Source organism: Schistocerca serialis, chromosome 12 (genome assembly GCF_023864345.2).
Source record: "Schistocerca serialis cubense isolate TAMUIC-IGC-003099 chromosome 12, iqSchSeri2.2, whole genome shotgun sequence".
NCBI classification, from domain to species: domain Eukaryota; kingdom Metazoa; phylum Arthropoda; class Insecta; order Orthoptera; family Acrididae; genus Schistocerca; species Schistocerca serialis.
In genome coordinates this window covers 130,951,331-130,978,232 of record NC_064649.1, presented here as the reverse complement: position 1 = coordinate 130,978,232, position 26,902 = coordinate 130,951,331, and the positions used below count along the sequence as shown (strand labels likewise).

The 26,902-nt window shown below is 40.0% G+C and overlaps 1 protein-coding gene across 1 annotated transcript in view; it reads left to right on the top strand.

Annotated features, from left to right (window-relative positions):
- The window catches only part of LOC126428171 (meiosis-specific nuclear structural protein 1-like), a 99,447-nt gene that overhangs the window by 61,667 nt on the left and 10,878 nt on the right, over positions 1 to 26,902 (top strand). The window contains exons 8-10 of the mRNA XM_050090084.1: positions 7,446 to 7,649; positions 11,600 to 11,784; positions 21,106 to 21,269. Coding sequence (XP_049946041.1) covers positions 7,446 to 7,649; positions 11,600 to 11,784; positions 21,106 to 21,259 — 543 coding nt within the window. The 3' untranslated portion in view covers positions 21,260 to 21,269. The remainder of the gene's footprint in view (positions 1 to 7,445; positions 7,650 to 11,599; positions 11,785 to 21,105; positions 21,270 to 26,902) is intronic.

Here is a 26,902-nt window from a genome sequence, read left to right as displayed (position 1 = left end):
CTGCTGTGGAAACTAATGACCAACTCTATGGGTGACAAAGGAAAGCAGGGGAAAGTTTCAAGACAAATAAGTGGGACAACTTTCTAGTGTCCTAGTCAGCAGTCTGCGTCATTAGCTTTGCTGACTCAATCATGGGGCCAAGGGTTCAATTCTTGGCCAGGTCGGGGATTTTCTCTGCCTTGGACTGGGTGCGTTTGTCATCACCATCATCATCAGCAGCAGCATTAGTATCATCACCATCGATGTGCAAGTCACCCAAGTGGTGCCAAAGGGAAAGACGTGCATCAGGCACCCAAACTCCCCAGAAGCCAAAAATTCCATACACACATTTCATTTATCTAATGTCCTGCACTACATGTTAATCTTTAAGCAAAAGGAGGCATAAAAGAAAGAAGATGCACAATAGCTGTTGCAAGCAGAGAATCAATAATCTATGTTCTTTCTATCTTTCTGTAATTATTTCACCTTGGGAGACATTTCTTCCCATACTTTCTTCTTTTTCTTCTTCATCATCATATTTCTTCTCATACTTTCTTCTATCTCTTCATCATCATCATCTTCTTCTTATTCTTATTCTTATTATTATTATTATTGTTTCTCCTCCTTCCTCCTTCAAGCACATTGCATTAAATACCATGTGCAATCATTTTGGAACTACATATATTGCCAAACACATTTCTGGTAATGCACACTGTCATTAGACTGTGCAAAAATCATCTGATAAATGTGTATTGACTCATAAAAATGATAAGAAGACTAGTATTTCATTTTGCCTTATTCTAAAAGTGCTGCTGCTGCATTGGTACAAGGCATGTCCGGAAATTAGGTACCGTTTTAGAAAAAACTCATAAAAACATTCTTTCAAACCAAAATTTATTTTTACAAGAAAAAGCATTTCGTAAATAATTTTCTACATAGTTACCACAATTGCTCAGCCATTTGTTGTAGTGGAAAACTAACGTTTCTATGTCCTCATTATGGAAACTAGCCGCCAGTGAAGGTAGCCACTGCTGAACACCGTTTTTTGTGTCGTCGTTGCTTTTGAAGCACCTTTTTCTAAAATCACACATCAAGTTCAGGAATAATTGGTATAAGAAGGTGCAAGACAGGGGCTGTATGGTGGGTGATCGAACTGCACCCAACCAAATTGTTGAATAGGTTTTTGAATGCCACCAGCGGAACGGAGAAGTGCATTGTCGTGAAGCAACACAGTGCCTTGACCGAGCACTCGCCACATTTGGTTTTGAATTGCACTTCAAAATTTTCCCAGTGTTTCACAGTATCGTACTGTGGTCACCTTTTCATTTCTGGGGAGGAACTCAACAGGGAGAGTGCCTTTTGTGCTGTCATTTTTTCTTTTTTGTGGTAGGTTGGCAAAGAATCTTGAGTGCTTCCACTCCGTTAACAGATATTTCAATTCTGGAGTGATGTGGCAAACTCAAGTTTCTTTGCCAATCACGATTCTGGTTATGAATTCATTTCCCTCAGCAGTGTCAAGTAAAAAATGTCAAAGCGCTGCCAAGTCACTTCATTTTGTTGACATCCGCAAGCATAAACCCAATGGGAACACAACTTGGCAAAAATTTTTGCAATCTGTGACATCATGCAAAACAGTTTAGAAATTTGTGGGAACTCATCACAAGGTATTCTTATTGTGAACTGTCTATTGTCACGAATTTTGTGATTCACTTTCTCTACCAAGCCCCACTACTGACAGCAGAAGGCTGCCCATCTGTGCTTTGTCGTGAACATTGGTTTGTCTGGCATTGAATTGTCTCATCCAGTTCCTCAATATTCCGTCAGTCAGTACATTTTCACTATTAATCTCTACAAGTTGACAGTGAATTTCATCTTGCTTAGCATGCTTCGTGTTCAAAAACTGTATTACAGGATGCACTTCACAGTTGGTGGGATCAGAGATTGTCTTAAACATTTTGAATGATCACTAACGAGTGTAAACACAACCCAGCTGTAATTAAATCAGTGAAAAGACAATGAACCAGAGAGACGAGTGTGAATGTGCAGAACTGTGACACAAGTGCTATGGTGGTGGCAGAATGAAATGGTACTTACTTTCTGGCCGTGCCTTGTATATACGTCTGAATGGCTATCAGGAACTAACAAACGTACATTAATGCTGGCAATAGAAGCCATCTCCTCTCAGTGGTTGAGGACACTCTGTAATTATATCCAAGTAGCAAATTTGTATTAGTAACTAGTGACACAGTTCATCACAGTTTCTATCTGCTGTGTAGTACTTAAATGTTTAAATATTCAGTGAACTCCTGAACTAGTACTGAGGGACTGTCATAACTCATTCTGATTTACATTTCCAGTGGCTCCCTCTAGACCATTTGCAACAACTGTAAGTAAGAAAGACTGCCTTGAACACAACACTGCTTTACAGGACATGGTCCTATTATAGGTGATACGTCCTTGCCTTCTCCTGCCATTTGAATTGACTTAAACCAGCTGCTCATGGGTGGCATTAACAGAGCAGTCTGGATTTTGGACCATGGTGCAACTTGGCATCAGTGGCCCAGCACTCTATCAGCCACTTTGAGAAGCTCTGAAACAACAGCAAAACTACCGTATTTACTCAAATCTAAGCCGCACCTGAAAAATGAGACTCGAAATCAAGGGAAAAAAAATTTCCCGAATCTAAGCTGCAACTGAAATTTGAGACTCAAAATTCAAGGAGAGAGAAAAGTTTTAGTCCGCACCTACAAATCGAAACAAAGTTGGTCCATTTTAATATGAGACACAATTTAGGTCGAATGAATGACGATACAGCTACAGTAGTTTGGTTCGAGTCGTAAGCTTAGCAGTAAGCTTTACCAGGTAGCCATTTCTATGCGTCAGGCGCTCCGACCGTATTTATACGGGTACCCTTCCTTTTTCACGTGCTTCGTCTGGTTTGAATTGATTGCTTATTTTTCTTTGATCTCATAAGTGCCGTTCTCTTTGTTATAGGTGTTTACATCACTCTAAAGCTGAAAATGCATTACTGTACTGTGTCATCCATTGTTTGTCATATTCTGATAATGAGTGTTTACGGCCTGTCGCCGCTCGCGGCATGGCTTGCTTTTGTGCGCACTACCGCCGCTTACAATGGGGAGGGGAAAAAAAAAAAAAAAAAAAAAGAGGAATTGTCTCATTAGCGAAACAATGGCAAGAGACTGCTATTTGTTGTTACTTACACTGCCGCTTTCTTTGATAATGATCAACAAGAACCAAATAATAGACTGTGTATGATAGAAGATGTTCTGAACGAGAGTTTAGCGAAAATTTTTCTCCGTTTGAAAATCTTTGCAGACGCCTCTTTAGTACATTACATTCTGCACAGAAATTAGAGTCATCTTAGATTTAAAAATCTAGTCAATTGCCGTGCTTCATTTCTGACTGTATCACTATTAGGCATAAGAATAACACGAATATAAACATGACATGATATGTATATTCTTCCGCGTTTGCTGTTGTCTCACTCTAGTTTCGTAGTTTATTAGGCAGACAGGATTTAAATGAGATAGCAGCATACACGAAACAATACATGGCAAAATGTTTATATACGTATTATTCTTATGGTGAAGAGAATACTGCATGTGATTCACAATTCATAAAAGTTCCTATTACCAACCATCTCTTCTCACAGGTAGGAAAAAATTCAAAATGTAGAGTTTTCCATATTGACAAAAACCCCAAACAGTCTTGCCAGTCAGATTTTCATAGTACATTGAAATGCTGCTACATTCGAAGATGAACAATACGGAATTTGTATTTACTTCGTTGGATAATGTATGAAAATGCAGTGCTCGAAACTCGGGGCGGAGGAAAAAAGCTCGACTTCCACTTTTTTTTTAAAATTTATTTACTGACGCAGAGGTTTTGGCGCCAGTATTTATCTTTGTGCCTGCAAAGCAACCCTGTGTAGTGCTACATATATTCGATGGCAGAAGTTAGTTGTGGCGGCACCTACCAACATTTTTCAGAACTTCTGCTTACTTTGCATTTGATTCTAAGCCGCAGGCAGTTTCCTGGATTACAAAAACCGGAAAAAAAAGTGCGGCTTAGATTCGAGTAAATACGGTACACAGAATCCTTTCCTCTGTCACTAACCATGTGAGCGAGTAGTAACTACATAGTGAATAGGCTCAGAATGGGATTTTAAGACTGCACGTCCTCTCTGAAATGCTGACATCTGCATATATTATTGACACAACTGTCTGCGAAGCATTATTACTATCCAACCGAGTACACGGAATGAAATTCACACAGACTTTATACCTTGGTATCGGCACATCCTCTGTTTAGTATTGTTGGCAGCTTTGTGGTGAAATTGCGCTGCAGCATTAAATATTTATCGTCAGATGCTAAAGGTTTACAGTTCTGCATATTCCATCAATACCTGTATGAATATGTTTGTGACCAGTTTGCATAACTCCGTCATAGTGCTTCATTTTCTTTGTCTTAGAATATATATACACTCCAAGTTAATCAATAATTACAATTTTATTTATGTTTAATTATCAGTTATCAAATCTTCCACACTATGACAAATTCCTTGATATCAATTCAGATTTCAGTGTGTTTCTTCATTGCTATACAACAGGGAGTATGACAAACAGTTGGAGTGTGCGATATGATAGTTTATAATCTGAACCGTGCCTTATATGATGTCAATGTTCGAAGGAATTTTCTGAAACAAGCTGATGATTTTTGCTTGGCAAATTAAATGTTCTATTTGAGTATCACTCCATATAGTATGGAAGGGACTGTACTTATATATATTGACTTAGTACAGCTGTAGTATATGATTCGGAGAGACAGTACTCCAGTATAAATTAGTTGGTAATTAAGTTATAGTGGGCTGTACTGCTCCCACAACCAATGTACCTGTGGTAGCTGTCCTGATATTGTCAGCTTCCACTGTTTAGCACTTATACAGCACAAAGCATTGTGTTTGGCAGCTCTCAAGTAGGAATCTTTTGCAGACACAAAATATTGCTGTAGTACAAGGAAAAAACATAACTCCTGTTCTAATTAAAATTTAAAAAAAGTTTTTTGTCATGCTTAGAGACTTGAGATCAAAAAACTGCTTGAATTTCAAAATGTTTACATGATTTTTGTAGGAGATAGAGACTCTGAACTTCATACTTACTACAAGTTAAATATTGCAAACAAACAATTTTGAGTCATGAAATACTGTGTGATGAAGATCCAGTGTCGAGCATGATATTCTGATAAGCAATGAAAAAAAAAAAGAGGTATCTCAGTGAGTTGAATTGTTTTTGAGACACAGTGTGATAAGTTTGAAGCCGTTTTCTGGGTGGGATAATTTCACTTGTTTGAAAAAGAACTAATAAAACTCCAGCAAAATTAAAATCAAGGTTAGGTTTTTGGCATGATTAGGGACATTATAGACAATTATGTAATGTATGAATTTCTGATTTTTTATGTGATTTTTGTGGGAGATAGACACGTTTTAGGAAAGAGCTGTAGTGCATGCCTGCAGACAGAATTTGTTTGCAGCTTTGGACTTTAAATGTCTGATACCAACTAATTTAATTACATCAGTAAGTAGAGAATCTGTGCTTAATGTAACTCAAAGATACCTGATACCAAAACAAAATTCATGTCATTCTATAGGAAAAACAAAAGTAGGTCCAAAACTCATGCCACCACACCTAAACCGATCAACACAGTACTTCTTTCCCAGGCTGCATAAATGAAAAGCTCCATCTGATGGGTGACATGAATACCGATAGGCTGTCAGGGTCTCAGGTTAATATTCTATTCACTAACAGACTGTGGGAAGACATGGTGTGTGACCCTACTTGCAGGGAGCTACTGATTTGTATGAATATTGCAGAAAGGTGAAAGAAATTGCAACACTAATAAGTAAAAGATTTAGAAAATATGACAAAGATATGTATTCTGAAATCAGAGAGGAACAAGGTAATCTTAACCAAGGGCAGCTTCCATAGACACAAACACATTCGCAAAATGAGTTGTAGAATGGCCGTTGAACTAGAACTGTGCGAGCTTAACTGAGACACATCATAGAGAGAATACTGAACTACAAGAACTGGGTTTAGGCAGTAAAATTGTAGGGGGGGGGGGGGGGGGGGGGGGGGTTGGCAGACATTGATGAACCTTACCGGATGGCATATGGCTGGTGCTATTGCTCTCCCATGGTGCTGCGAAATGTGATTGCCAAAAGCCCGAAACAGTGAACAGATCCGAGCGTCATTGCTAAACTGTGCCTGAACTAACAAACAGACAAACTGTACTGCAGTATGGCAGATGAGTGCCTATAGCAAAGATGCAGTTGTGGGCGAGTCAGCAGGTCCTGATCCTTTCGAGATGATGATGCAGAATGGCCTGGTGTGGCGGTGGTCAGTGTTTTAGTAGCTGGGCATCACTTCACAGTAGTGTGCCTACAGCTGAAGAGAGTAGTCTGGTGCCATCTTACTGGGTGGTCAAGTTGCTAGCTGTCACCTGCTGGGCTGTAGAACTGCCCTTTTTGCCCCAAAGGTTTCCTAACCTAGTGGAGCCTCAGCCACTGGAACAGTGGGCTTTTCTGTATTTGTGCTCATCTTGAGACCGAGAAGATGCCCTGGTTACACTTGAATCTTTTTAATGGCTACCACCGTATTGAATAAAGTATTAGTTCCTCCATTTGTAGGGGATTATTATTATAAAGTTTCTTTCCTTTCTGTGATTACTTTGATGCTTTATCTGCAGTTGACTTTTTAGGTGCTTCAAAATAAAATTGGTATGCGAATTACAGATACAACTGTCTTTTGTTACTCAACGAAATGTCCCAAATCTGTCACCTAATTTAATACCTGTTGATTACTTCTCAACTCATCCTCTGTTTCCAGCCTTGCGTGGCTGTCCGTGTGCTTGTCGTGGCAAGAGGTGTACTTGGGAGGGTTTCTAACACAATGTGTTATTCATGGTAATAAATTTTAAATACTTGGGATGCAGTGTATTACATGAAAGTGCATCTGATTTTCACTGTAAGATTGAGGAATTTAACTGAATCAGTGGTACTATCAGGTGAAGTGTACAGAGGAAAGAGACACTCTGAAAATTTAGAAGCCACTGTTACTTTGAGTAGCAATGTTTGGGAATGAGGCAGGGTTAACAACAAAAAGGTCGCACTAAGAATCCTGAGTGTGAAAATGAGATTTCTAAGGCATGTAGCAGGATATGCAAGGCACGATCAAAAGTGAAATACGGAAATGAGAGCAGAATTAGGATTATCTTTAAATTAAAAAAAAAAAAAAAGTATTAGAGGCAATGAAAGAGTTTCTGTTTGAGGGTGCTACTCCAATGTATTGTGACTCGTTGTACACATCATTCATTATTCTAAGAATTCAGTGTGGCTCATTGCCTGGTGTCATACCGTTCTTCCGTGACAGTGCAAACTCCCGTTTCAGCTGATGCGCCTGGAGCGGACAGACCTGCTGCAGCAGCTGGCGGAGGAAGACTTGCGGCAGGCGGCACTGCGTCGCGAGCAGGAGGACGTGGACCGTGCGCTGCGCACGCGACTGGATCTGCAGGACATGATGCGGCAGCAGGCGCGCGACAAGGCGGAGCGGCTGCGCAAGGAGGCCGAGGAGGAGGACCGGTACCGCCAGCAGGTGAGTGGCGGTCTGCGAGTCTCGGGTGGCACTTACTGGTGTTTAAATGTGGTGCTGATGTTACCATATCAGGCAGACGTATACACTGTTATTAACTCAAGAAGGTTGTCAGTTTCATACAAAGATCATGTCTGAACTGTTCTTGTCTCATATATTTCTATTCCTCAATCTTGGAAAGCCCGCCTGTGGACTGTACACGTAATTAGTAGGGATGAGGAAAAACTGTTTCTTTTTTTGTTTTGTTTTGTTTACTAATTTCAGTGTTAAAATCTGCCACTTTTGGTGTTACTTCCTGCATTTTTTGCCAATTTCAGTGTTCTCTTCTGTCAATTTCAATGTTATTTTCTCTCAAATTCTGTGGTTCTTTTATTAATTTTGGTTTATTTTCTGCCAATTTGTGTGTTATTTTTATGTCAGTTTTGGTGTTATTTTATACCATTCAGTCTATTGTCTACCTGTTACAGTGTTACTTTCTGCCACCTGTGTTTTTTCCTGCTAATTTTCATATATTATGCCAGTCTTGATGTTATTTTGTACCAGTTTTGATCTTATTTCTCGGCAATTTTGGTGCTGTTTAGCGCCAGTTTTGGTACTATTGTCTACCAGCTTTGTGTTAATTTTTGCCAGTTTTTGTGTTATTTTATATCAATTTTGTAGTTTTTATGCCAATTCAATGTTAATTTGCTTCAATTTTGATGTTGTTTTCTGCCACTTGTTTTTCTACCATTTTCGGTATTATTCAGTCATTTCTTGTGTTATTTTATACCAGTTTCAGTGCTGTTTTATGCCAATTTTGACTTTATTTTTTCAATTTTTGTGATTTTTTTTTGCCAAGTTTAGCGTCATTTTTTGTCAAAATTGATATTAGACAGCTTTTTTTTCTTGATTTTTGTGCCATTTCATTGTTTTACAGGGTGATGCTCAAAATGAAAAGTTACTGTACAGTTACATCCTATTATTGACGTTACATGATATTTATTTACATTATTGGAAAAAGTAAAGTTTACTTAACACCTATTAAATCAAATGAATTGAAGGTAAAATAACTTTGCAAATATACACTTGAAAGTTTTTCAAAAGAAAGCCTCATGATAACTTCAAAGCACTTTTCTGAAACAATGTAGTGCTGATTCATCAACACATCACTCTAGTGTGAAAATATCTGCTGAGAGTCCATATTTGAACATGGGAGGCAAACAGCCTGTAGCACAACACCTTACGTTTGACAATGTCCACATTTCTTGCTTGCAAGATTTCGCTGTATGAAATGATTTGTATCTCTTTAGAATATCTACACTGCTGATACCTGCCATTCCAGATACACCCTACACACTCCTTGCCATGTCAGTATACTAGAGTTCATAATTATCATCCTAGGGTTGAAACGAGAATGTAGGGCTGTAAATATGGACTTGTATAGAACTGTGACCATAAGAGTGTCAGCCAATTTTGATGGTGAAACCGAGAATGTTTCATCCGTTTCTTCACTTTATTTGAAATATTTATCTCTTCGTGTTTTTCAAAGGTTGCTGATTTTCTCAGCAAAAGATTTTCCCCACAATAATCAAGCCACCTTCAGGATTTTTTAAAACTTGGATTAGACATAACATTTATTTATAAAGGTCCATCTTGATCAATGTGGTCAGGATGGACGTTTACAAATAAAGTACCATAACATCATCAAGGACTCATTCACAGATTTCGTTTCTTGAATTGGTAACAGGTACTGTCAATATCAAATTTCCAAATATTTCTGCATAACCAATCACACTGAAAACAATACGTTCTGAAGAGCTCTTTTATACAGTGCAACTGTTGAACTAAATATTTTTGTGCTATAGAAGTATACAAAAACCAGCACTTTAGCTTCACAAAACCTTAAATCAACATGACGCCTGGCTTAATTTGCTTCTACAAGCCAGTCGCAGTGCAGGACACGTGACATCAAACAAGTATTTTCTTGCAGCAAAAACCAAGACAGAATGTTTGGGTAGTGAGCATGGGCTTCTAGTATCATACCCTTTCTTCCAGAAGTTCTAGTCCAGCAAGATACGGAGTAGAGCTTCTGTGGCATTTGGAAAAGCTGGAGAAAGGTACTTTTACTACTGTATTGCCAATGTGCTACCGTGGTGTACATGTAAGAAGGTGGTTTGTTTTGGCAACGCACATTGGCAATGGTCGTCCACATTGAAGGGGTGGTCGAGAAGGCACAGGAGCACGTGAAATTGCTACACAGAGGAAAGTTTCTTGTCTCCGTGGACTCTCTTAGTGCTCTACAGTTCATTCAGCCAATGTACTCAGTGGATAGGATAAATCAAATGGTCCAGGACACTATACAAGTCCTGCAAAGGCAGCAGAAACAAGTGGTCTTCTGCTGGGTGCAGAGGGGAATCGAGGGGAATGAGAAGGTCAACAGAGCAGTGGATGCAGCCCGCCAGGAAAATACTGCAGTTCATCTTAATCTCCCCCTACACGCTATTGTGTTACCCAGTGACATTGTCGCAGTGGTAACACCGGTTCCCATCAGATCACCTAAGTTAAGCACTGTCGGGCTGGGCTGGCACTAGGATGGGTGACCATCAGTCTGCCGAGCACTGTTGGCGAGCGGGTTGCGCTCAGCCCTTTTGAGGCAAACGGAGGAGCTACTTGATTGAGAAGTAGCGGCTCCGGTCATGTAAACTGTTATATGGCCGGGAGACCCGTCCTGACCAAATGCTTCTCCATATCCACAGCCAGTGATGCCTGTGGCCTGAGGATAACACGGCAGCCGGTCGGTACCATTGGGCATTCATAGCCTGTTTGGGTGTATTTTAGTTTAGGTTATGCTGTTGTGTTATAGGTAACAGAGAGTTATGGCTGAGTGGGATAAGCAGTAGCTGTAAGTGGCCGTCAACAAACTGTGCTCAGTCAAACCGACTGTGCAACCGTGATACACTTCCTTTCAAACTCAAAGAATGGATAAACTGGTGCTCTCTGATCTTCATATTGGTCAGTCCCAATGACACACACTTATCTCTTGCGGCACAAAGGTCCACTCGAATGCAGTGTTTGTGGCATCACACTCAAATCGTGGTTTTTGTATGCTGATAGGAGGGAAGCCTTTGATCTACTGAGAGAGTAAAACTCAATTTTAGGAGACGACAAGATAGTAGTAGCGAGAAACTGTTGACTTTTGTGTGGTATGAGGACTTCTGCCCAATTTAATTGGTTGCAAATTTGAATCTGTTTTTGGGTGGCTGGTTCATCCTATTAGTTCCGCAATCATCCAGTCCTTTTAATGCCTTCATCCATTTTAGTTATAGTGCTAGACCTTTCCGTGTAGCTTCATGTGTGTATGCGTTTGACACACACATTAAACACAGCTCCTCTTCCCCGTCTGTGTGTCCACCTTTCACACCTTTTGTCTGTCTACCTCATACTCCACCTCTATCTGTTATCTCCTCCTCCCCACTCACTCTCTCTCTCTCTCTCTCTCTCTCTCTCTCTCTCTCTCTCTCTCTCTCTCTCTCTCTCTCTTCATGTCCTCCTCCACCTCATTTTGTCCATTTCCTCCACTCCCTCTGTCTGACCATTCATCCTCCTTTCTCTCTTTATATCTTCAGCTCCCCTCTCTTCCTTTTTTACCTGCCCACTACCTCTGTACACCTTCCATCTGCCTCAAGACTGACTACTCGTGCAACAGTACCATGATCTCGAGAAAGGGTGCTGGTGACTTTGGAGTTCAGTGACTGACAATTTTTGCATCCATTTGTCCATCTGTGTGGTATGTGGCAGAGATAGAGAGTATACTGGTGATACTGAAAACTATTACCCATCCTTCTCTGCGCAGAATGCAATACTGCCTTGCTTGCTCAGCTCTGTAGTGGTGGCAAATCACCCTTTATCTGTCTGGTCTCCACCCCCAAACAACCCCACTCACCCTCTATCACCCGGCCGTCTTTTGCTCACAGCTGACGCGTGAGATCATGGAGAAGCAGCGCATCGACCAGCTGACGGCAGAGAGGCAGAGGGTGCGACGTGCCGAGCTGCGACGGGAGGTGGAGGAGATGATAGCAGAGCGGAGGCGGAAGCGGCAGGCAGAACTGCAAGAGCTGCATGAGCAGGAGCAGTGGCTGCAGCGGCTAGATGATGACAGGTGGGGGCGACGTGCACGTACATGACCTTCCCGTTCCATCTAGTTTGTAGAAAAGGCACTTTAGAGAATCTCTCACTTTCACTATAGGTACAGGATGAAATATTATTGCATGAGAAAAACAAGCAGACTTACTTGACATTTGTTTTACCATTTATTTATTTTTGGATCCCAGCTTTCGGATTACCAGATCATTAGCCCATTGTCTAACATTTGCAAACATCAATAAATTAATAACTTACTTAACTTTAAGTGATCGGGCCCAGTGGACTGCAGACAGCTACTAGACCCGCATTCTATTCAATTCTATTTCCTGATTTCTGCTGCCAGTCACCTCGTATGCTGATCAGCACCTATTCTTTGGTCTGTCTAGAGGTCTTCTTCCATAGGGAGTAATAATTCACATATTTCAAAGGCTTTCATTATTTATCCATCTGAGTGATACGACTTGCCCGTGCAAGCCATTCAGTTGTCATTGAGCGTACAGCATTTGGCCACTCCTATATCTCCTGCAGCTCTCAATAATGCTGGATCCTTCATTCCTCAGTGATCTCCTCCTATAACGGGTCATAGATCTTTCTTGAGATATTCTCCTTGAAAACAAGAAGATTATTTAATTCTTTTTTCTGAACACTCCAAGTTTTGCAAGCATACAGTCCTACAGGTTTGATTAGTAATACTAAATATACAAAATAAAATAGTCATAATCATAGAACCTTAAAAAAAGTATGCAACAAACGGGCACAATTAAAAGACACTCATATATAGCTTTTGGTCACAGCCTTTGTCAATGAAAAGACACACACACACACGCACACACACACACACACACACACACACACACACACACACAAGCAAGGTGCACACCTCACACACACACAAGACCACCATCTCCAGCATCTCGGGCCAGAATCTCTGCTACGAGATGCTGGAGTCAGCGGTCGTTTGTGTGTGTGTGTGTGTGTGTGTGTGTGTGTGTGTGTGTGTGTGTGTGTGTCTTTACTGATGAAGTCTGTGGCCGAAAGCTATATGTGGGTGTCTTTTAATCGTGCCTGTCTGCAACTTGACGTGTCTTCTTTATGGTAAGTAGCAATCTATCTTTCCCTACATTGTTAATATTCCAACCTGGAATTTCGATTGTTTGAATCTTAAAATAAATAACTGCTACATTGATTTATAGTTGGACACAATATTATACCATTTGAATGGGTAGTATCAAGAAGTAGAGAGTAGCTGAATTCTCCATTTCTTGATACTACCATGTCTGATTGTTTGCCCATTCAGATTTTATTTTACTGCATCCCACGATAAAGCACTATGCCAGTTATGGTCTTTTATCAGTAATACAGCACCAGATGCCAACAATTGCTGGGAGTTGTTAAATTCGATATTTCAAATACATTTTAATATTTGACTCAACTGCAAGATGTAATGGTAAGGGTTTTATTGCCGAATAACATGAAATTTAAACTTCCATTCAATCAAGTAATGTGAAACACAAAACTGTACACTCTGATTGTCCCGTTGTAGTCCATTTCATCCTGAACCTTCTAAACTACTTCCAAACGTGACAGTAAGAGAAAGTAGAACCATGTAGGCTTGGTGTAAATCTTTTGATCGGTGTGAGCAAGACCTTTGTCAAGTTTAACACATACTTTGATTGCATACAGTCGTTTCAAGTGTTGTCTGCACAGCAAAACATCACATGTGAACTGTTAATTGGCTCACAGAAATGGCAGTCGTGGTGCTTCCAGAGCAGAGAGTGGAGTTGTGTGGGAAAAGCTGAGGAGATAGTCCAAAGTAGCTGGACCAGTAGGGGCAACAGAAAAAATTATTACTTTCTGGGCATACCTCATACATTTATATGCCACAAACCACTGTCTCAGATGTTGTTGTTCTCTGTATTCCATTACATTGTATTAGATTCCTTTCTGTGCTGTCCACAAGTGTAATGAGGAAAGAATGACTTCCTATGTACTGATCTAATCTTAGCTTCGTGATACCTTCAGGATCACTACCCAGAATGTTGTACGACACTACCAGATTACTCTCTTAAAACCTTTATGATACCTACGCACCCGAACAGTACCTTATGTACTTTTCTTACAGAGTCTCTTTCATAGACGAAGTGCTATTTCTGATAACACTAATGAGGAAATGAAATTATTCCATTTTATGCTACCATGAGTAATTATTCCCAAATATTTGTATGACAAAACTAATTCTGCTTATAAAAGTATAGTTTATTTTTACATGTTGTAAGATGTATATCATGTTTCAAAGCATTTTGAGCCATTTGCCATCTTTGTCAACATGTAAGTGGATGTTACCCCTGTCATATCATTAATATACCAGATGTTTCAAAATAAATATCGGGGTTTTAAGGCTTTGTAGTATTTATTACTTTCAGCTTACAGTTCTAAACAATACATCAAATGAAAGAGCAACTCAAACAGTTGTTTTTACACAAGCTCTAAATTCTACAGACTATGTTTTATGTGCCAACTTTGCAAATATAATGTTGCTACATGATGATGAAGATTTTCTTCAGTGATGAATTGATATTCCACCTAAGTGGAAATGTGAATACCACACACAACGTGCGCATCTAGGGTCAGCAAATTCTCATGAGATGGTACAGTTACAAGAAGAGTCCCCCCAAGTTGAATGTTTTTTGTGCCATATTCCAGCAGAAAGTTTATTGCCCTTTCTTTTTTGGTGAAGCAACTGTAATCGGTGTTTCTTATCTTCATGCACTAGAACTAGGGCTCTTTTCTCAATTTGAAGAAGTTGAACTGCAGGACTTGATTTGGCAGATATATGACGGGCTGCTTTACTAGCATAACTCAGTTAAATGATGTTGCACTCAACTAGTGGATTGGTTTAAAGGTGCCAGATTATAGAATTCATTTCTCATGACTTCCACCCAAGCTGACATCATGAAATTTTTACCTTTGGAGGTTCATAAAGGATCATTTGTATGTGTCCACGACCCGCTGATCTGCTGGACTTAAGAAACAGAAGTGAAGCAGTTGTTGCAACAATTACTCAAATGGTACTCACTTTCATTCTAGGCATTATTTATAATTGTACATTAATTGTGTAATAAATGTTACAGAGCCTTAAAACCCCAATATTCCTTTTGGAACACCTGGTACAATGTGAAGAGTAATGTCCATCATAATTTGTAGGAGCACTCCCAAAGTTCCTTGTCTCTGTGAAGGTGCCTCTGTTAAGGATGTTGACATTACATTAACACACTCACACAGTTTGTGCTGTTAATCTTATCATGGAAGAGAGCCTTCGGAAATGTGGAATGAGTCCAGTCTTATGCAGTGATAGGCAGAAGTACCCACTGCAGGCAACTCCTGTAACAAATGTTAAAAACAAACTATGAGCAGTGGTAACTTACTCACATTGATAATTATAGGAACTGATTATAATAATAGTAACAGTTACTACTATTATTACTAGGCTTTTCCCTATGGGTTCACCCTTGTTTGACACACATATTGAACACACCTCCTCCTCTCCCTGTGTGTGTCCACCTCTTCCTCCCTGTGTCTTAACACCCTATCCTCCCACCTCTATATGTACATCTCCTGGACTCGCATTCGGGAGGACGACGGTTCAATCCCGCGTCCGGCCATCCTGATTTAGGTTTTCCGTGATTTCCCTAAATCACTCCAGGCAAGTGCCGGGATGGTTCCTCTGAAAGGGCACGGCCGACTTCCTTCCCCATCCTTCCCTAATCCGATGAGACCGATGACCACGCTGTCTGGTCTCCTTCCCCAAAAACAACCAACCACCCAACCTCCTCCTCTGTCTTTCCATCTCCATCTCCTTCTCTTCCTTTTCCTCCTGCCCACAGCCTCTTTGCACCTTATACCTGCTTCATGCATCTTCCACTCTTCCCCTCTCTCTGACCATCCCCTCCTCCACCTCTCTCTGTCCCTCCATTCATTTATACATCTCAACACATCCTCAGCCATGTTGATTGGCATGTGTAGACCCTGCAGTACAGTTCAATGAAGAATGCTGATACTACTCTCACAACATGCCTGCCGTGCAGGGCAGGCTACATTCAGGGGCTTAAAACAGACCACTATGCGAAGCAGGTCAATATCACACTCTGATACTACTCCAACACAACGCATCTGTTTTGCAGTTGTGCAGGGCAGCCTCCATGTTTGAGCCTGAAAAACTGTTTCTTGCTTCTAATATGTAGGCTGTCCAGTAAAGCAGGTTCATTTGGGAAGCCAATACTTTTCCCACACAATGTGCCTGTTGTACAGGGCAGCATGTATGCCAGGCACTGTAAAAAAAACACAGTTTGCCCATATCTTCGCTCCTATTGGTGCTTGGTGCTCATAAACCTATACAGTATTGATACTTGTGAGGTGTGCTGTGTTTGTGCCAAATTTGGTTGAAGTTGATGCAGGGGCTTGGGAGGAGATCCCAGACATATATACGTACACCCTGCTTTGTATATGTAATAGATTATAGGACTTATGATCGTAGAAATTACTTCAAGATTATCAGGTACTTTGAAAAAAGCCGCAGCCTTTCCTGCATTTCTCAGCTGACACTTTCGTCTAACACTCCACACAAAACATTGATGTAATGTTACACATTACACTAACAGCTATCCAACTACTGGCAAAGCCAAAACTAGTTTACTGCAGACATTCATTCAAGTTAAGCGTAATTCATATTGTTAGTCCTAATACTCTAAAAAGAAGTGACTGATGGGGTATTCTTTTACTTTTTTGTATATTTTGGTATTTCCAATTCCCTGTGTAGTGTCTGCTGGCAACATAATAACCTAGGTCCCAGAACTTAAATCTTTATTCTGAATCCTAAGTAGCTATGCGTAATTGTATAATCTGTGTTGAATTTTTAAAATTAATCTTAGAAGTACAATTGTATTTCATTAATATACTGTTATCAGATACCACTGATAAAGTAGCTGCATGGGTGATCCAATAACCCTGTTTATTGAATTATTTTCACTTCCAGTATTGTAATTGTAAATTCACGGTTTATTCTAAATTAATTCTTACTTGGGGTGTTAAAAATGATTCCCACTACATTTTGTTTTGTTCCCAAGATCCATTTACTAAACAAACAAATACAGGTTATGTTACATGTATTCCCCATGAATGTCTACGCACTTTAGCCATCATTCTGGCAGCGCTGATATTTGTGTAGCAAATCAATTTTTGGTGGTATCCCAGCACCATCAGTGGACAGCTGCGTGGGGTTTGTTCATTTTTCAATCGACACACAAGCAAACTCCAACGACTGACTCGACTGGCCCTAGCAGTCTCCGAGAGCATTCATCTTACCTTCATTGTTTAGGGTTTGTGTTGAAGATTATCACTGGTAGTTCTATGCATTGTCAGCTCACTTGCACCGATGATCTTTGCCAGTGATTTGAATTATTGCTTCCGATTTCCCTAAATCGGCATGTGATCTCTTTTGATGTTTTCAGTGATCAGCACAATGCGATCTTTTGAGTGATGCTTCCTTGCTGCTGCACTAGGACCTTTTTTTGACTTTTCTGAAGTGATTGTGGACATTTAAAGAAGCAAATTATATCTATTGCCGAGCGCACAGCATGAAGGCCTCAGATAATCGTAACTGTTTTATCATACTCTGCACTTTGTTTCAACATTGTTTTGACATTACAGTTGTTTACTAGAAACAATTGGCAGTGCAGTGCAGCAACAACCACCTCTGATAGAAAAATAACATGGCAGGAAATTTAAATTACAATTTGTCAAGAGCACACTGTACTTAGCTGGTACTGATTTGCACATAAAATGCATTTTGTACATATTTCATAGCTCATAAATTAGACACATGTTGCACTCACATCAAATCTGTAATTCTGATTCACTCTTTTCAATAGCATAGCAGTAAGGATTGCAAACATCGTAGTCAAAGTACTTAGTAACATAAGTATGTACGTTTGTTTGTGTAGCCATCTTCCGCAGCAGCCGTTAACATCTGTTATTATAGGTTATCTGTCTTGAGCTGACTGCAGTGTAATTGAAAAGAATTAACACCAGGTGTGTTTTACTTCTATTTACAAAGTATCTTCTGTGGTATTCTGTAAATTGGATGCACACGTTTATACTTTTTTTTAACGATAAAAACAGCGTTTTCTTTATAAAGTTGGTCTGCATGCTACTTCTGGTGTATCTTTACGCAATTTGCTTCTTCCCCTCTTGCTAGCAGTGGTTGGTGTTGACAGGCTCTCCAGCGCTGCACTATTTACAATTGGCTTTATTAACTGCTTTTTGTTCATCACTGCCGCAGTGCTTATGCCTTTTTGTTTGTTTTCATCCATGTTGTCAGTGTTGCCAACCTATGAAACGATTTTTGTGTGTGTGTGTGTGTGTGTGTGTGGAGGGGGGGGGGGGGGAGTGAAATTGTATTTGTACGTAGGTAGAGATGTGAGAGGAGGTTTTTTTGCAGGGGGGTGGGGGTGGGGGGAGGAACAACAGGATGACCTGGACAGCGATTATGGGACAGATCTGGGAGGGAATGATAGCGGTAAATGAAGCCTGTGGTTATATGTGTACTTTCAATGTTATATTAAGTGGTCAATCAGTTTAAAGAGTGTGGTTTGCCAATATGATATGATTATATAAGAGCTGTTTTTTTTTTTTTTTTTTTTTTAAAGGTGAGGAGGTGTTTTTTGTTGTTGTTTATCCTTATGATTTCCACGTCTGTGTCTCTGGTTGTAATTTTATGTTGTTGTTGATGTAAGTGTTCTGCAAAAGTTGAATGATTTGTCCTATACATCCATGATCTTACATGTTCTTTGTATCTGGTGTCAAATGTCCTCCTGGTTTGATCTATGTATCTTCCATCACATCTATTGCATTTCAGTTGGTATATTCCTGATTTCTGATACAGATCAGTTTTTCCTATTGGGAAGTATTTCTGAATTGAGTTGTTGGTTTGGTGTGCTATTTTTATGCCTCGTTTTTTTTAAATATTGGATATTCTATGTGCGTATTTGTGGTTGCATGTAATTGTGTACCATCTTTTACTTTCTGTTTCTTTCACACTTTGTGTTGTTTCTATTCTTGTATTTTATGGATTTGTTTGTGTGTGATTTTGTCCTGTAGTTGGTGACAATTGGGTGTTTGTGCTTTTCTGTTTCTTGATTTTCTTGTTCAGCTTTGTTACTAATTTCTCTTTGTATACATTGTTTGTGGCTATTAGTATTATAGTATTCATTTCCTTTTTGTAATTGTCTGTATCTAATGGTACTGTGTTTAGTCTGTGGAGCATGTATCTAAGTGCTGCCTGCTTTTGAGAATTGGGATGTTGTGATGTCTCATGTATAATTGTGTCTGTTGTTGTCGGTTTCGGTATATGGCAAATGTGTGTTGGTTGTTTTGAATCTTTATGGTGATGTCTAAGAAATTTGTCTATTTTGCTCGTTCTCTATTGTAAAATGTATCTCATCATCAACAGAATTTATGTCTGTGTTTAACTGGTCAATTTTATTGTTTGGTTTTTCTATCAGACACAAGATATCGTCCATATATTAAATCCAGTATATGATGTTGTACCTGTTTGGCACTATTTTTTTAAATATAATCTGTTCTACATGGTTAATAAATATATTTGCTATGGTTTCAGACAGTGGAGATCCCATTGGTAATCCTTCACTGTGTAAATAGAATTCATTATTGAGCTGAAAATAGTTCTGTGCTGTTATCAGCTCTAGAAGCCTGACTGTTTTTTTTTATGTATTCATGTGGGAGTGTACTGTGTGTCTTAAGGTTTTGTTCTATAACATTTATTGTTTCAGGTATTGGTATATTGGAATACATATTCTCTACATCAAATGAGAGGAGGAATTTGTACGTCTTTTATGTACTGAATCAATTGTGTGGTGTTTCTTATATTCCTGTCTTCTTGTAATTTGTAGTTTTCTGATAAGATTTTCAACATGTATCTTGCAAGTGGGTAAGTGGTAGCATTTCTATAATTCACAATAGCTCTGATGGGGGAGATCTCTCTTATGTAGCTTTGGTTGGCATCAGAGGGAAGGTGCACTGGGATTTATTTGTACCAGTTTTTCTTTTTCATTGTTTTCTATTGTATGTCCAATGTCTTTCAGAGGGTTTCTCAGCTTCGTTTAGAATCTGTTTGTTGGATCTGATTTTAATTTTATAATTTTATTTTTCGTGATGAACTCTTGTGTCTTACTGATGTATTGTTCTTTATCCATGAGAACCACTGTGTTTCCTTTGTGCCTTTTTGATGATGGTGTTGTTTTCTTGTAGTTTCTTTCTAAGTTTTATCAGTGTTATGGAATCTGCACCGTTTTGGTTTCTTCTGTTTTCTTTCATCTGTGTTATTATGTTTTTGATTTCATTACTGACTAGCTCTCTCATCAGACCAGTGCTTACCTCACTTGTTTCATTTCTGGTTTCCTGTGTGAGAATGATTTCTGATTCAGCTATGAGGTTTTCTATGTATTTTTCATCTATCTGTGTGCTGACATTGTGTTTCAGACCTTTTTTCAAGAAGTTTTATTTCTTCTGTATGCAAAATAGTGTGTGTTAGATTGGGTGTCATTTGTGGCTGTGTTGGGTGTTTGTTTAGCTTTTAAACTTGCTAGCTTTTAAATTTTCAATCTTTCTTGTGTGAATTTTTTTCATTTTTTCTGTCACTGCATGTGTACGATTTTCAACCTTGCTAACAAGATGGGAGAAAGCAGTGGTATTTTTCAGAACACTCGTAAGATTAAGATGTGCTGTATATAGTTCCCAATTTAGGGTTTGCTTTTTGGTATAAAGAGAGTTGATTTCATTGTTTAGCTAAATTTTTGAGCTACTTGTTTCGTTTTTTGTGCACTGGCAGAACTGTTTTTAACATGTGCATTAATATATTACGTAATCTGCAAGTATTGTTAAAATTTATATGTTGGATAGTTTTATGCAGGTTGAGATGAATCCTTCTAAACTTCATGTAGAGGCCACTTGGAAATGCCTGACAGTGTGTCCATAATATATTTGTTTGTTTGGCCATATTCTGCAGCAGCTGTTAACTTCTGTTATTATAGATTATCTGTCGTGAGTGGACTGCAGTATAATCAAAAAATAAAAAATAAATGTACAAATGTGTGTATCCAGTTTACAGAATACCACAGAAGATGCTTTGTAAATAAAAGCAAACGTGTCTGGTGTAATTCTTTTTAATTACATTGGAGTCAGCTCAAGACGAATAACCTATAATAACAAACATATATTTGTGAATACCATCTCACCGCACTGGACTACAATTGCACTGCAGGCGACGCAGGATAGAAGAGGAGCGCCTGCGCATGCTGAAGGAGCACGCCAGCCGCCTCATAGGCTTCATGCCGCCCGGCGTCCTGCGCGAGGACGACCTCCCGCACCTGGGTCCGGAGCTGGCCAAGATGTACAAAGAACAGGCCATCTGCTGAACCTGAGCAGGTGAGTGTGGGTGCACTTTAGTGTTAGGAGAACTAAATAAAATCCAGATTTTTGGCACGAGCAATTGTGAAAGTGAACTGAATACTGGGCAAAAGATGAAGGGAAAAAGACTGTTCTAACTGACTTACAGGAGGTTTTTGCTTCATTAATTAAAGAAAACCATAGTCTCTGATAGCTACCCAGTACTGATAATCCAGTTATGATGTTTTAGATATTATTGCTTAAAAAAGAGCTCCCCCTCCAGGTTGTGAAGGCCCAAGGGATGTCAACTAGCCACCGTGTCACCCTTTCCTGACTTTCCAGACCATGGATCCACTACTTCTCATTCGAATATTCCTCATATGTCATCATGAGGCTCAGTGCGTCCCTTACCAGCCCTCTCAAAAAAATTTGGCCGTATCGGAAATCAAACCTGGGTCCTCCGCATGGCAGCTGTCTAACTGATCACCCAGCTGTGGAGAGGGACAGATGTTATTACTTAGTAATGCACTTTCTCAAACCAAAATATGGCAACTTGCTGACAACTAACACTATTGTCTTTCACATTGATCTTAATCTGCCCTTAACCTTTTTTTATGCTGATTCAAAGTTTTACTGACCTTCAATGTAGTCATCAGCATTGTGTATAATTTGTTGACAGTGATGGGGAAGTCGTAGGATACTCTTAGCGGTGCCAGTTGTGTTGACAGTTCGAGCGGCGCGGTCTATTGCCTGACGAATTTGTAGCAGTTCTGAAGCGAATGTCGAGAAGTGTTTCCTTCAGTTTACAAATCGAGTTGAACTTACGAGGGCTTAAGTCAGGAGAGACCAGTGGGTGGTATAGCACTTAGCAGCCCCATCAGTCAAACAAATCAGTAACAGCTTGCACTGTACGTGCTTGAGCATTGTCCTGCAAAATGATGGTCAGTTCCTGCAGAAAGTGTCATCACTTCTGCCTCTAAGCTGGTCATAGGTTGTGTTCCAAAAATGAACAGCATAGAGACAAAAGTGATGACACTTTCTGCTTGACTTGACCATCATTTTCCACGTACAGTGCAAGCTGTTACTGATTTGTTTGACTGATGGGGCTGCTAAGCGCTATACCACCTACTGCACTCCCCTGACTTAAGCCCTCCTAAGTTCAACTCGATTTCTATACTGAAGGAAACACTTCTCGACATTTGCTTCAGAACTGCTACAAATTCGTCAGGCAATAGACCGCGCCGCTCGAACTGTCAACACAACTGGCACTGCTAAGAGTATCCTACACCTTCCATATTGCTGGCAACGGGTCATACACAATGCTAGTGACTACTTTGAAGGTCAGTAAAACTTTGAAAAACGTATCTATTTTGCACGAGCTGTAAATAAATAGTTGGCACTATTAAAGTTCCAACCCTCGTACTTGGAGTGAATTTTAACTTTCTGTTGAAGCTAAAAGTTTACCTTGACTCTAGCTGCCAGATCGTACGGATATTGCAAGTTATCATCCTGACGGACCTAGTAACTCTCTCATTTGTTCAATACCCAAGATGCGGTGAACCGAGATGACAGTGCAGTAGAACAGGCATTTCATTTTTCAACTGAAAAGAGCACCACATGTAAGAATATTTCTTAACAGTGAACTGCCTCAAAACAGTTGATCAGCTGTAATGTGTGCAGAGATCTTGCATTACACCACTGGCATTTGCGGTTGCCTGATGATATTCCGGGGAAGGATGGTTGGGGAAAGGAGGGAAGGGTGTTGTGAAAGGCTCTGTCTGTAGGCCTCCTCGTCCAACATTTTTTGTGTAAACTGCAACACTCCACAGCAACAGCAGTGAATACAGTAACTCCGGATATGCTCGCAAAAGTGTGGGTTGAGTTTGAATGTCATTTGGATCTTGTGTGTGCAGTGAAAGGGCAAACTGATCATTTATGAAAGGTAAATGAAAACACTGATCCTGAATGTAACTGTGAAAACTTCACAACTTTGTATGTGAATGAATGTAGAAGATACATCGTGCACAGTCATATGGTTATTTTGAAAATAAATACTTTGTAGTTCTGTGTGTAAGCTAAAATTTACCGCAGGTGTCTATCTTCATTCATGCAGAAGATACAGTCTCACTAAACTGGGTGGGCTTTTTTTTTTTTGTAACAGCCTGTATTTGATTGTAGTATAATATGGACAGATGAAAAATCTACTCACCAAGTGGTAGAAGGTTTGAAGGGAAAGGAAGAGGGATGGAGAAAAAGGACTAGGCGAAGTTTAGGAACTGGGGAGAGTTACGTTGGTGCCTGTGCCAGATGAGATCTGAGAACTTAAAGGTAGATGATGGGGTAATAATCAAGAGAGAGTATACTACTAAAAACATTGTGCAAGAGTCAGTAAGAGTGGAAAGGTAATTGCATCATACATAACAGACAGATGACGGAGGTGGGGGAAAAATATATTGGTCAGAAAATAAAGGATACAGAAAAATAAAAGGGACCACAAAGAATAGTAGGTACTGAAAAGAAAAACTGACACCCCAGAAATTAATGTAAATTTAGGCCAGGCAGGTGGCGCAAATCGAGCATATGTTGTAACGCCAATTTCCACGTACGGAGTTTTGAGAAAGTGGTGTCTGAGGGAAGAGTCCAGATGGCAGGTCTGGTGAAGCAAGTGCTGAGATCATGACTGCCATGTTGCAGAGCATGCTGTGCAATGGGATATTATGTTTTACCGGTACGCACCCTCTGTCTATGCCCATTCGTCGCAATTGTAGTAGTTGTGTATGCCTTTGTACACAGTGGGAAGGAGAGATGGGCTATGGAGTGGTGCAACACCTGTCATCACAGGAAAGCAGGACAGGAACAGAAATGATTAGTGAACAAAAAAATGGTTCAAATGGCTCTGAGCACTATGGGACTTAACTTCTGAGGTCATCAGTCCCCTAGAACTTAGAACTACTTAAACCTAACTAACCTAAGGACATCACACACATCCATGCCCGAGGCAGGATTCGAACCTGCGGCCGTAGCGGTCGCGTGGTTCCAGACTGTAGCGCCTAGAACCGCTCGGCCACCCTGGCCGGCATTAGCGAACAAGTTAACACAGTAAACAGAAGATTTACTTAAGTTGTATTTCTTCAAGCGTAGGAAGACTTATTACAAATAATACAACAAGAAGTACTGTCCACCTCTCAGTGTTGACGAGGAAGTAGCTACCTGCACTACAGCACGAACAATGTTGTCAGAGCCACGATTAGGCAATGTCTGCGTAGCATCACGTAGCAAAGGGGCTACAAGTGAGAGTGACCCATTGAGATGCCACCGTCCTTCATATACTGCAGTGGCAGAGGCTGCTCGTAGTCCAGAGCCCCTGGAGGAGTGACTCAGTGGATGTACACTGTTGTGTCCACCAGATCCCCTGCAGTGCTACCGGTATCTGATAGAAACTCGGAATTCGGTCTCCATCTTAAAGATACCAGTAGGGTGATATTGATATGTGGCACCACAGTGGTATTCATACTAGTGAAGAAGGCTGAATGCTGTTAGCGTAATAGCTTATACGTGACACGTGTCGTTTCATAGGTGGCTGTCCCTTTGATGTAAGAGGCGATCAAAAAGCTTCCATTTGAGGATGTTGCTGCAGCGTATGTGCGACATTGCGTGATTCCAGTGCAGGTATACAAGCACTGACATGTAGACAAGGGTCTGGTGTGGCATTTCGTGTCTTTCCATTACAGATGGGTAGTTCGTGAACGAACGGGTGCAAAGGAACGGTTCACCAAGATGAACGAAAGGGCCGAGGAACGAATTCCAAGGAACGATCGGTTCATAGTTCACTTTGGTCGCGGCGGTCTACTTATAGTTCCTGGGAACGAGGAACGATTGGTTCATAGCTCACTAGTTCATTTCGGTCGCGGCGGTCACTTCGGCAGTTCTCGTTCCAGCCTCGGTCGTGTGCTTGTGTCAGTCTCGGTCTCCCTCGACCGCATTCTTCGTTCTTTGCATGACCACCTGTCTCATTTCCACTGCCGTCTGCTCCTAGTTAGTTCAGTATCCAGTTGTTCGTTTCATTCACTGCGCTCGCCCATTTTACACGTGTTCCAAACTGTTCTTGCGCTTGGTTCTGGCTATTCAGCGTCCACAACTCGTAATCAAAAAGTATTTTATAGTTACGTAAATTACATAAAAATTACGTTGTATGTAATAGGTACGTCTTTTCAGGTAACAAAAGGGCATATCAGCTCACTTCATTATATCGATGAACAGCAGAAGATAGACTTATAACAAGGCAAGTTTTTTTTGTTATTCATATATTTTTTGGTTTCATCGACTTGATCTAGCAACTAACTTTCAATAATTTGCTTAATTTTTAGTGTAAGAAAATTCATATAAAACGATTTTGGTGCATCTTTCATATACGAAACATTACATTTAGGAAGGCTCTAATTATTTTTAAGTTTGGTTGTTTCCAATTTGCATTACCTGCTAAATAGGTTTCTTTGAAAAAAAGGGAAAAGTGGGTTGTGGGTCATTTTGGCTCAGTAGGAAAAGCAGTGCCTCTCCATTTGAAAAGACATAGATTGCCATAAAATCGTATTTACTTATTATCTCAAAAACATTTGTTCAGAAGGAGCTTCCAAACCAAAAACTTTAGTACTGCGAACTTTATTATTATTATTATTATTATTATTATTGCTGGTTTAACTTTAATAATGCAACATAAAAACCTAATTTTTACTAAGCGTGTGACGCAAGTATGATGAGAAAACCACATTTTATTTTATGCTTCCATAAAATCTAGTTCGCCTGCGAACTCAGAGACAATGTGAAGTATATATAGGGTGTAAACGATTATTGTTTACAACGTAGCATAGCTATGCAGTGGAAGTAGAAACGAAGAATTTTATACAAGACACTTGTGGTCTATTAAGTTGGGAAACAGCCACCAACAGGTTTACAAGACTACATGTGCTATAGCCCATGCGCATCGCGTGAGATTTTCATGTTCTCTTCTCCAGATCTCTACGCATCATCATTGATTGTTTCGCCATTGTTGCTTGTATTAGCTTGTTATTTGTTCACTGCCTAATTATTACATGTTTGTCTGTTTGTTGTATCTGCTCATAACGGGCAACACATCGTCCGTAATTGGCGAGCAGTCTGTACTCGGGGCCGGTTTTCCGTGCGCCGCCCTATATTATTTCCCTGCGATCAGCCACACAACGCTACAGTTGGCTAAACTAGAGGCTCTGCAAGATCACAGAAATTACTTCTGAAAGTGTGTAAGAATTCTGTAATAAAGAGAAACTCTATACTCCAGGGGCGAGGCAAGTGTCCCCTCTTGGTGCCCTCCATCCTTCAGTCACCTACCCTACTAATTTTCATTTTTTCATAAGAACCATATACCAAGCACAAATGAACGGTGAACGAGTAAAAATGAACGGTTCCCAAAAAAGAACAATCAGCAGTGAACTAGTTCCCAAGGATGAATGAGTTTGCCCATCTCTACTTTCCATAGAGCATGCAGTAAATGTGGAAATGTGAACTGTGATGACATTATCACGAAATGCTGTCGGAGGACAAGCATTGTTAGACATACATCAAAGAGTGAAGAATGTGTATAGGACAGCATGTCTGTCAAAAACTACCATTGTGGAATGCTGTGCCGTATTTCGTGC